We start from the raw sequence: 12,769 nt of genomic DNA on the forward strand, positions 1-12,769 counted from the left end.
ATATACATACATATATATATATATATATATATATATATATATATACATATACAAATTGCACAGGGTCATCGCAGCGATGGTTTAAACAGTGTTATGCAGCAGACATGACAGTGCTACATTACATCAGATGTTGCTCTTAAAGAGTCTGACAGCTGATTGGATAAATGACATGCGGTAGCGCTCCATCTTGCACTGTGGGTGCAGCAGTCTGCTGCTGAATAAGCTGCTCAGTGCACGGACAGTCTCATGCAGGGGGTGAGAGGTGTTGTCCATGATGGATATCAGCTTGGCTAACATCTTCCTCTCACCCACTTCCTCGATGGTCTCCAGGGGACAGTCCAGGACCGAGCCGGTCCTCCTGACCAGCTTGTTCAGTCTTTTCCTGTCCCTCTCCATACTTCCACAGCTCCAGCAGACCACTGCATAGAAGATGACAGGTGCTACCACAGTGTCATAGAAAGTCCTTAGCAGTGTCCTGCATACTCCAAAGGACCTCAGCCTCCTCAGCAGGTGGAGACGACTTTGGCCCTTCTTGTACAGGACGTTGGTGTTCGAGGACCAGTCCAGTTCATTGCTGAGGTGAACACCCAGGTATTTGTACTCCTCCAAGACCTCAATGTCCAAACCCTGGATGTTCACTGGAGTAGTCTGGGGTGCTTTCCTGCGGAAGTCAATCACTAACTCCTTTGTCTTGCTGGCATTGATGTGAAGACGGCTGACCTCACACCAGCTGACAAATTCCGTGATGACCCCCCTGTACTCCAGATCATTCCCCTCTGACACACGCCCAACAATGGCTGTATCATCAGAGAACTTCTGGAGGTGGCAGCTGTCTGTGTTGTATCTGAAGTCCGATGTGTACAGGGTGAAGAGGAAGGGGGCAAGGGCTGTCCCCTGTAGAGCCCCTGTGCTGCAGACTGCCAAATCAGACACGCAGTCACGAAGCCTCACATACTGTGGTCTGCTGGTGAGGTAGTCGATGGTCCAGGCAGCCAGGTGGCAGTCGACTCCAGCTCCTTCCAGCTTCCCCCTGAGCAAAGATGGCTATATTGAATTGAAAGCGCTGGAAAAGTAAAAAAAAACATGACTCTCACAGCACTTCCAGTGTTCTCCAGGTGAGACAGTGATCAGTGGAGCAGGTAGATGACTGTGTCATCCACCCCAATGCCTGTCTGATATGCAAACTGCAGGGGGTCCAGTTCTGTTCTAACCAGGGGTTGAGGTAGTTCAATATAATCCTCTCCATGGTCTTCATCAGGTGGGAGGTCACGGCTACAGGTCTGAAGTGGTTGGGCTCCCTGGGGTGTGCAGTCTTTGTTACAGGAACCACGCAGGAAGTCTTCCACAGGACAGGAACCTTCTCCAGACTGAGGCTGAGGTTGAAGATGTGCAGAACCACTTGACAGAGCAGGACTGCTCAGTGTCTCAGCAGTCTGGAGGTGATGCCATCCGGACCAGTAGCCTTTCTCGCCTTGATCTTCATGAGCCCCCTCCTCACCTGGTCAGCTGTTATGGAGAGGCTGCAACAGGGGGTGGGGGGTGAGGTGAGGGTAAAGAGGTGAGGGGAGGGTGCAGCTGATGTCCCTGATGACCCGAGGGAGGGGGAGGAGGTGTGCCAGAGAGGGTGAGAGGGCCCTGGTTCTGTGCTCTGGTGGGTGGGGGAGGCAGAGGGAGCAGAATCAAACCTGTTGAAAAACAGGTTCAGTTCATTCGCCCACCCCCGGTCTCCGGACTCTGGGCCCCTCCCACTGTTGTTGTTGTGGCCAGAGATTGTGTTCAGGCCTCTCCACACCTCTCTTACGTTGTTGTGTTGAAGGCGCTCCTCCAACTTCCCCCTGCAGCTGTCCTTACACCTCCTTAGTTTAGTTAGTTTAAGGTCCCTCTGGACCGTTCTTAGCTCTTCTTTGTCCCCTGATCTAAAAATTCTTCTTCTCATTCAGAAGCACTTTTAGATCAGGGGTCACCCACGGCTTGTTGTTGGAGAAGCACCGTACCTTCCTGATCGGTAAAGTGTTGTCCACGCAGAAGTTGATGTCGTCTGTGATGCAGTCAGTCAAACTGTCAATGTCTTCCCCATGTGGACTGCACAGCACTCCCCAGTCAGTTGTTCCAAAACAGTCCCTCAGTGCCATGCTGGTCTTTGCCCTCCTGTCCGCTCTGAACAGCTGAAATCCGTTCAGAGAGTCTGGAGTGAGTTCATTCAGCCAGGTGTCCATGAAGCACATCATGCTACACGTCTGTAACTCCCTCTGCAGTCTGGTCAGCGCTGTGAGCTCTTCCATCTTATTAGGGAGAGATCTCACGTTCCCCATAATAACGGACGGTACAGATGGTTTGTACCGCTTTTTCCGCTCCCAACACTTGACTCCAGCTCTGCATCCCTGTCTCCTTCTCCTTAACTCATTGGGGATCTCCGGTCTCTCAATGGGGAGTACACAAGTGTGGCACAGTGCCAACAGCTGATCGCGGATGTAAACAATCGAGCCATGACTGAATGGCTCTCCAGAAGTAACTTTAAACAGTCCATAAGTGAATAAAAAGCATAAAACAAATCTCAGCAGTTGCACATCCGTTGTTGGACGCGAACGAGTGAGATTGGCGAATAAAAAAATAACAAAAAACACAGAAAACACACTTAGGGGGTGATCACACAGAAATGAGACGCTAGAGATGCGGACGCTTCAAAGACGCTTGAAACGCTGGAAGCGCTTATTTAATGCGTGCTAGCTACTGGCATCTGACGCTCAAATAGTTGAAAATATTTTCATTTTTCAGCATCTACGCGCATCTAAAAACGCGTGTCTAAAAAGATGCCAGAAAAACGCCCATCTAAAAAGACGCTTGAACGCCGGTCAGACGCACCGTATCATAGGAAAACAATGGTTTTACTAGCGTCCCATTTCTAGCGTTTCATTACGATGTGATCGCTCCCTTCAAGGACAGAAAGGGGTCGGAGGTACTGTAACCAGCTGCCACTCGGGCAGCGCCATCTTGAAAAAAATAAATTAAAAAAATAAGGATGGTTTTGTTGCTCTAGAGGATGATGCAAATGATGCTCAGCCTGGCACATCTGAAACCCCCATTGCGACAGGAGAAGCAGCAGAGGCCTCAAGCCAAAGCAGGCCATCAAAAAAGCCAAAGGCTGATTTGAAGCATCTGCTTCAAGGAGAAAAGAAGTGCAGTGCTGATGCACCACCTCAAGCAAGGCTCTCCACACAAGAGAAGTTACGTGATGAGTTCCTGGTATATAGCAAAATGCCGGAACTGAGTGCAGATGAAGATCCACGACGTCCACGACGTGCCCGACTTACCACAGACTATGTTGACATGTTAGTTTTCCTCTACAAGAACCTTGAACTAGTCAAGAAAAGTGGCAAAAAGCTGTGAATTGTATCATTTTGCCAATACCATTTGCATCATGTAAGCCGAATGGCTGCCCTGCTAAAACAGAACTATCGGGGTTGCACTCTTGTATTTGCAAAAGTAGTACTAGTTGGTGTTATTCTATGGTCCACTTTTTCCTCATTTGCACTGCACTGTTTGCAGACTTTGCACAATCTGTTCATGTTTCAAAAGCAACTACCTTACAGTGCCTCCTTCATGACTGACTGCATTAAGGCCTACTTTTTTTAGTTGTGTGTGTGTGTGTGTGTTTGTGTGTTCCAATCATGTTCCATGCGTCTTCCAATCATGCAATCTATGTTCCAGTTGATGTCTTTTTCTGTTCATGTTTTTTTTTTTTTAACTGCCTGCCATCTTCATTTAGGCCTACTGTTTTAGTTCTGTCCATGTTTTCTTGTCTCTTATGCTGATGTTTCAAATTCACTACCTATAACAGGTAAAGGTAGCACGCACATCCCAAAAAAACTTAATGCTGGGTGCTGGACCAAAGTAGTACACCCCACAGTGAACATGTCCAAATTGTGCCTGAAGTGTCAATATTTTGTGTGCCAACCATTATTATCTAGCACTGCCTTAACCCTTTTGGGCATGGAATTCACCAGAGCTCACAGGTTGCTTCAGGAATCCTCTCCCAGATGGATGTGAAGACACCTTGCACTCCTCCACCTTCAGCTTGAGGATGCCCCACAGGTGCACAGGTGAGTTTAGGGCTGGATACATACTTGGCCAGTCCATCACCTTCACCTTCCTCAGCAAGGCAGTTGTCATCTACTAGGTGTGTTTTGGGTCATTTAATATCAAGTAATATCAATCTGTTGATAGAAATGTGATTTTTTAATGCAAATATTTTAATAAAGTGTTTCTTGTTTAAGTACATGGGATCTTAGGATTTTTTTTTTTACCGTGGTATCGACTTTGGTATCGAGAATCGTGTAATTTTACTGGTATCGGCACCGACTACTGAATTATTGGTATCGTGACATCCCTAGTCGTGTGTGTTAAAAGATGAAAGTACAGGCAACAGCTGACTTTATGTGGACGAGGGGGTACAACTAGCAGCTGTGTCACGTTGATTAACAGGGTGAAAAAGCTGGCGATCAGCTCCTTTAGCATAACTAGCTAGTGCTGCCTCTCCTATGTTAAAAAAGTTGAACGTTTTACTACACACTGTCCACATTCTGCACATCGCGGTCCTGGTTCTTTTCAAGCTATAACCTATACTTGTGCCATGAACGCCAGACGTTAATAAATCAGCAATTCCTGGCATTGGGTAAACTTACAACTCAGGTCAGAGTTTGACATTACCTCCACAGAAAGCAACATAACGTCAAGTGATATGACTGATCTTTCAAGACTTTTATCAGATGATCTTAACTGAACCACATGTACTCTATTATAGTATTATACAGGCATGAAAATGGGTCAGGGGTGAAAAAGGTGAGAAGGATATGAGACCCGGCACCTGCTAGGGGGTACCGGGGTTATGCTCCTCAATTGTTTTTTTGGTGGAAAAATGAGCTTCCAAATGCTCATATCTGATTTCTTTTAGATTTACTTAGTGGTGGTCACATGCAGAAGTACAAGATTGCATGAAAAACAAAAGTATGAATGTATAACTAAGTACAAAGTGCAAATAAAGTATCTTTACATGTTCACATATGTTGTATGATAGATAGATAGATAGATAGATAGATCCAATAAATAGGTTAGTAAAATAAAATAATTAAAAATGTGACATTAAAGATCCATAAAGACGCACCGGCCAACACACCGACCCACACGTTTATACCTATAATCCTCTATATGCTTGTACACACTACACAAACGCTGTCCTCAGAATCAACTGCATAAGAAAATCAGCAATTATTGTTTAATTCCAGACTATAAAATAAATGCAATAATGAATTGGCCGCAAATGGCGATGTGCTTATTATTTAACTTAAAATAAGAGCATATGAATCTATCCTAATGCATCTAATTTTATGCACAATATAATTGTCTGCCCTTTTAGTCAACTTATTCCCACTTAATACTACTAAAATGGTTTTCCTCTGGCTAAAATGTAATGCATAGTAGGCTATGCCTTCACATTGCACCTGTCATATTTCTGGTCTCATCCTCCTCATCACGACTGGGGTTAGTCTGTCCCTCAGCTTCATTGTCCTTGGGACTGGGAGCACCACCTAACGTTAACTGCATGCATCCACAGGAAAAAAGCAAGCACATATTTTCTTTTAGTACAGGTTTAAATTATAATGACCTTATGCAATACCTAGTAGGCTAGCTGGCCTCTTGAAACGGACACCTAGAAGAAATACGCAATTTGCCAAAGCCAACATTGCTCATTACACACTCACGAACGTTAGCTAACGTTAATACACCTGCTATAATGGCACTGTCGCCTCCAGCTCCATCGTTAGCAACACCAGCAGCCTCGGCCCGTCAACCAACGCCGCGGCCAGACAGGTCAGTTATTTTGGAGCACTTTGCTGCCTCTTCTTGTAAAGATTTAAGTTTTTTTATTCGAGTTTTTTCCACGCCACGAAACAAGAGCCTCTTTCGTATTGGAGGAGGCCGCTCTTATCTCCTCCTTTAAGAGACTGAGACCTACGTCCCCATCGTTTTTCTGTGACTTCGCTCCACAGACCCCCCCCCCCCCCCCCCCCCCCNACCCCCCCCCCACCCCCCACATGAAACAGTGTTTGGACATACCACATAACTGGAAAAGCAGTAGGACCATCAGCTGTATGCTGAAATAGCTTTCTTAACAAATCCCTTTTCTTAAGAATTTAGAAACCTTTCCTGTTTCATAGACACTACCCCAACCCAAAAATACACCAAGGTACTCTAAAAATCAATTTTTGTTGTTAATTAATTTGTTTTTGACTGTATATAAAGATGGACACATGACAGTTCCCAAAAGTGAAGCCAGAAAATCTGGATTGCCCCGTAGTGGCTGGTTGCAGTATGGATCATAAAGCCCGCCTCCTCCATGTTAGCGGATGTGACATGGGCTAAACAAAAACTCACTGTTCACATCAAATAAATTTTTCCCAAAGATGGTTTCTGTCATTTAAGGTAGTTTTTTATCATGCTACTGAATGTTCAAGTGTTCGTTTTTCTGATACGTTTGGTTTTAATTAGTTATTTAATGCTATTAAACAGGGATTTTACAACATGATTGACAACTGTGTGAGCCAATCCGTGGGCTCACATTCAGTGACGCTGCTCACTCAATTGGTCCAGCGGGTGCATAGGTGGGTAACTTGATACCGTGCAGACTGGGGCTCCAAAATATGTCACCAGAGCAAGATGACAGCGGCCATATCCAGAATATCTTTGTTTCACGTCTGTACAGCAGGGGTAAGTGGAGACATGATGTTCATCTTTATGTACAGTCTATGGGGAAGACTCACCCCTGCCAGGCACTTCTCCAGAGTGTCCAGGATGATGAGCTGGGAGAGGTAGAGGTTCTTCTCAGAAGCTTCTCCAAATATCCGCTGAAGACAGTCACAGTCAGAGAGAGAAAGAGTGAGACAAAGACAGAGGGAAAGAGACCGAGAGAGACAGAGAGAGAGAAACAAAAAGAGACAGAGTAAAATAGTGTTTACAGGTAAACATATATCAGACATATGAGATATGTATGTATGTATGTATGTATGTATGTATACATATGTTCACTGTTCAAAAAAATCAGAGGAAAACTTAAATCACACATCAATTCTGATGAACTAATTATTCAAGTTGAAAATCTTTACCGATGTACATTATATAATTTGTTGAAAAACAAATAACATAACAATGGTCAGTGGCAAAAAAAAATCATCAATCCATTAAGGTATGCATGCTCTTAATGAGTCGGTGGATGGTGTCCTGGAGGATCTCCTCCCAGACCTGGATCAGGGCATCAGCGAGCTCCTGGAAAGTCTGTGGCAGTACTTGGTGGCATCGAATGCACTGATACAGAACGTCCCATAGGTGCTCAATTGGATTTAGGTCAGAGGAATGAGAAGGACAGTCAATGGCATCAATGCCTTAGTCATCCAGGAACTGCCTACACACTCTGGCCACATGAGGCCAGGCATTGTCCTGTACCAGGAGGAACCCAGGGCCCATTTCATCCTGGTACCTAACAGCAGTTAGGGTACCATTGGATATGACATGGAGGTCTGTGCATCCCTCCAAGGATATGCCTCCCCAGACCATCACTCACCCACCGCCAAACCGGTCATGCTGGATGATGTTACAGGCAGCATAGCGTTCACCACAGTGTCTCCAAACTCTTTCACACCTGTCACATGTGCTCAGTGGGAACCTGCTCTCATCTGTGAAGAGAACAGGGTACCAATGACGGATCTTCAAATTCTGGTGTTCTCTGGCAGATGCCAATTGAGCTGCATGGTGCTCAGCTGTGAGTACAGGTCCCACTAAAGGACGTTGGGCCCTCATGCCACCCTCATGGAGTCTGTTTCTGACAGTTTGGTCAGAAACATGCACACCAGTAGCCTGCTGGAAGTCATTCTGTAGGGCTCTGGCAGTTCATCTCCTGTTCCTCCTCACACAAAGGAGCAGATACCAGTCCTGCTGCTGGGTTATTGCCCTTCTATGGCCCTGTCCAGTTCTCTTCATGTAACGGGCGGTCTCCTGGTAGCTCCTCTCCATGCTCTTGAGACTGTGCTGGGAGACACTGCAAACCTTCTTGTGACCACACGTATGGATGTGTCATCCTGGAGGAGCTGGACTACCTGTGCAACCTGATTGGGCTGCAGGTACCACCTTGTACTACCAGTAGTGACAAGGACACTAGCAGAACACAAAACTAGAAAAAACTAAGTCAGGAAGGATAAGGAGAGAGCAACTGTCTGTGGCCACCACATGCAAAACCATTCCCTTTTTGGGGGTTGTCTTGCTTTTGTCTCTCTGCTGCACCTGTTGTCACTTTCATTTGCACCAAAGCTGGTGAACCTGACTTACAATCACTTGTGCTTCCTAAATGGACAACTTGATATCCCTGAACTTTAACTGACTTGGGGTTATACTGGGACCATTAAGTGTTGCCTTAATTTTTTGAGAAGTGTATATTAGGAGTTTTACAACACATGTATTTGTATTGAACTGTACAGTAAAAAGGCTTTCTGTTTGGTACGCATAACAAACCAAACAGTAAGTTGAACTATGCTATTACATGTGGAAAATAAAATCTACAGCTTAAACTGTGTTTTATATAATGCTCTCAGTGCCACTGTGTTCAACAAGGCAGCCTACAGGACAGAACAGGCGACATGCTGTCTGCCACTCCCACCCAAAAAACCACAATATTGTACTCCAGCGAGACACACTGGGAGGCAGCTACGCTACACTAGCTCCTTGCATTATGGTTAGTAACACCATTACCAGAGCCAGAAATACAAGATCCTCTGATAACCTACAGGTCTCGTGTTTGGAGCCACTTCGGTTTTGCTGTGAACTATGAGAACAACAGTGAGTTAGAGTGGGGGATAAAAATACTACATGATAGTAGATTACATCTGTGGGAATACTTCAAACACATCAATTCATTCATGCCGTTATGAGGATATGAGGCCCGACTCTGAAGTGGAAAACGCAGGCATCAAGAACATGGTTAATGAAATTGAACCCGATTAAAATATTCCTTCATGAGCCCATTTCAGCCAAACTGTAATTCCTGCTCTGTATAAAAAAACAAAAGCCCAAATTATGATGCTACTTTTAACACATTTCTTTTTGGCATTTCAGAAACAGAAGTTTCTTTTGATTGTATTTGTTGATAACTACAGCACCACATTTTATATTTTATAAGTAGCTCTTTTGTTTTATATGCTGCTAAGAAGACACCCCCACCCCAACTCAGGTAGAGCTCCATTAGCGTTCAAAGTAAAAAAAAAAAACATCACACCTTATGATGTTAGTTTTCTGGCATTTATACCTTTTTCTATACTTTTTTGCCATATTGAAAATGTGACACCACTGTGTCATATCAAACCAAAGCGTGAGTCCTGAGTGGTGCAATTTATGGAAAACTCTGAATTGTATTTTACAAGATCTGACAATAATCAAACAAGAATGAATGGATTACAGACCCTTATCCAAAATATAATCCTTCATCTCTTTGCTTACTTCCTTCTCCAATTCCTCCTTATCAGTATCCACTTCTGTATCATATACTCAATGGACACTTTAAGTATACCTGTTTGGTCTGATGCAATCAAATACTGTCCAACAAGTCTACTTTAATGATGCCTATCAGATTAATATATTTGTTGAAACTAGGCACGGGCGATATGGACAAAAATCCATACCTCCGTATTTTCAGGCTGAATGGTGATACACCATACAGGTGCATCTCAATAAATTAGAATATCATCATAAAGCTGATTTATTTCAGTAATTCCATTCAAAAAGCAAAACTCATGTATAATATAGATTCATTACACAGACACTGATGTATTTCAAGTGTTTATTTCTTTTAATTTTTTAATTAACTGACACAGCTAATGAAAACCCCAAATTCAGTATCTCAGAAAATTAGAATATTGTGAAAAAGTTCAATATTGAAGACTCATGGTGTCAGACTCTCATCAGCTACTTAACTCAAAACACCTGCAAAAGTTTCCTGAGCCTTTAACTGGTCTCTCAGTCTGGTTCAGTAGGCTACACAATCATAGGGAGGACTGCTGACTGGACCGTTGTCCAGAAGACGATCATTGACACCCTGCACAAGGAGGGTAAGACACAAAAGGTCATTGCTAAAGAAGCTGGCAATTCACAGAGTGCTGTATCCAAGCACATTGATGGAAAGTTGAATGGAAGGAAAATATGTGGTAGAAAAAGGTGCACAAGCAACAGGGATAACCGCAGCCTTTAGGAGATTGTGAAACGAAGCCCATTCAAGAATTTGGGGGAGATTCACAGGGAGTGGACTACAGCTAGAGTCAGTCCTTCAAGAGCTACCACGCACAGACGTGTCCAGGACATGGGCTTCAACTGTCGCATTCCTTGTGTCAAGCCACTCCTGAACCAGACACAACGTCAGGGGCGTCGTACCTGGGATAAGGACAAAAAGGATTGGACTGTTGCTCAGTGGTCCAAAGTCCTCTTCTCAGATAAGAGTATGAAATCAAGGTCCCAGAGTCTGGAGGAAGAGAGGAGAGGCACAGACTCCAAGTTGCCTGAGGTCTAGTGTAAAGTTTCCACAGTCAGTGGTGGTTTTGGGAGCCATGTCATCTGCTGGTGTTGCTCCGCTGTGTTTTCTCAGGTCCAGGGTCAGCTCAGTCGTCTGCCAGGTTTTAGAGCACTTCATGTTTCCCTCTGCTGACCAACTTTATGTAGATGTGGATTTCATTTTCCAGCAGGACTTGTCACCTGCCCACACTGCCAAAGGTACTACTACCTGGTTTAAGGAACATGGTATCCCTGTGCTTGACTGGCCAGCAAACTCGCCGGTACTCAGTAGCAAGTTGCAAGCTGATCCATGGCTAAAGTCACCTGTTATTTTTGCTGCATGTGTTTTTCCATCACACAGCAGGGCAGATAGAAGAAGTTTACCTGTTGGGGGTGAGCTGTTTGCAGAGATGCAGTAAGAGCCTGTTGTCTGCAGCTCTTCATCCAACATCGCACTGTGGCTGATTCTGATTTAACTCTTCCTCCCGGTGGTATTATTAGACATGTCTTTATTTAAGAAAAGCAGCTAACAAAGTTCAGCTAATTCAGTGATTACTACATTTAATCTCCTGTACATTCTTCACAATAAAATCCCCCCCCCCCCCCCCCCCTCATTTTGTTACGTAAAAACTTTTATTGAGAAGCAGCAAAATAAGGAAATAATGTAAGAAGTAAGAACAGGATGCAGGAGAAAAACTAAACTCCAAACCACTGAGATTCAGTTAGAAGCTACAACAGTACTGAGAGCTGAACACACACAGACTTTAAAAAACACCAGTCTGTGTGGTCTCCTGCCAACAGAGGTGAGTTCAGTGTCACAACACAGGCTTGATTGAGGGGTCATCAGGGGTTGCCTGCGGTAGATGAGACATTACCGGTACCCGCTTGAGGGCGGGCGGCCCAGTTTTTGGCTCTGCCCTGGAGAAGATCCAGCTTAGGCACAGCTTGGTGGCACGGCCCGCCAAAATGTTAATTGAAATGGAAATCGGCGCAAACCAAAAGTGAGAGTGGAAAAGGCCCACACTATTGTACGTGTGTTACTGCTGTCATGTCATTCATTTCACAGACTGATTTAGCGTAGCACGTGCAACATATAGACTGATGTCGCACTGCAGACTAATTAACAGACAGATTAAAGAGAGGGGCAGCTCTGTGTCTCTCTTAGTTGAGTGAGTTAGGCGGAGCTGTGCGGAGAGTGTGAGAGGAGAGATGAACACTGGTATGCGTTATGTAATGCAACTTGATCCTGTATCGATATAAACGGTATTGTCTAAATCTATATCTTGCTTGAAAATATATCAATATATCGTACATGGTCATTTATCACCCAGCCCTAACTGACACTGCCAAAGAGGTGTTAATTTAATTGTCTGCTTTAGCATTGAGGTCAGAGTTAGTGGTGGGGTTGTACTGAACAACATTATACTTTGAGGTATTTCTATTTTTTTGGTCCTTTGCATTTACATACATGAAGGGGTCAGAATATTAGAAACACCTCTCAATGTCAGCAGCAATTTCTGTAACTTGCTAAAATGGTGACATTATGTGGTGACTGGCCAGGTGTGCAGAGGTGTGAAAGGACCAGGATTTGAACTTGTTCTTTTTTCAGTCTTTACACAACTACTTCCATCACATTGTGTTTAAACAACAGAGTGCATGAACATAAATGCCTTCAAAGAGAGACGGTCCAAAAAGTACAAATAAGCATTCTATATGTGACAATTAGAACTAGGGAAATTATTGCTTCACTACCAGTGTGAAAAGAAGGATTAATTACGGCAACCAACATTTTTGCAATCTATTCACTGCCCTCCCCACTCACCATGTTGTTAACATTTTTGAGGATGGTGGTGAGGCCGCTGATGACGAGGGAGAACTTGTACTTGGAGATGTTGATCAGACATTCCTTGTTGTGCTCTGTGCTGACTTTGGTGTGGGTGTTTTGGTGTCCAACTTTAATAGGAAGCTGAAGGAAAAGACAAGACAGAGTGATGATGCAAACAACATATCACATTACAGTGAAGCCAATTCACCATTACACAATATTACAATGTGCTTGAAAGCATTGTTAGCTTTGCCATGTATATATATATATACATATACATATATATACATATACAGGTATACATATACATGTATATATACACACATATATATATATATATATATATATATATACATACAT

At 43.9% G+C, this 12,769-nt stretch overlaps 1 protein-coding gene across 8 annotated transcripts in view; it reads right to left on the bottom strand.

The window, feature by feature from the left end:
* nf1a (neurofibromin 1a) overlaps window positions 1–12,769 on the bottom strand; it is a 267,335-nt gene that overhangs the window by 248,447 nt on the left and 6,119 nt on the right. For 6 of the 8 annotated variants that reach the window (XM_050055234.1, XM_050055267.1, XM_050055217.1 and 3 more), the window contains exons 2-3: window positions 12,407–12,550; window positions 6,819–6,902 (exon numbers count right to left, since the gene is read on the bottom strand). In XM_050055234.1, coding sequence (XP_049911191.1) covers window positions 6,819–6,902; window positions 12,407–12,550 — 228 coding nt within the window. Of the gene's footprint in view, window positions 1–4,011; window positions 4,918–5,498; window positions 5,594–6,818; window positions 6,903–12,406; window positions 12,551–12,769 lie in introns of those variants that run through there. The other 2 variants (XM_050055258.1, XM_050055251.1) reach the window with 2 other exon arrangements.

This window comes from Epinephelus moara, chromosome 2 (assembly GCF_006386435.1).
Source record: "Epinephelus moara isolate mb chromosome 2, YSFRI_EMoa_1.0, whole genome shotgun sequence".
NCBI lineage: Eukaryota > Metazoa > Chordata > Actinopteri > Perciformes > Serranidae > Epinephelus > Epinephelus moara.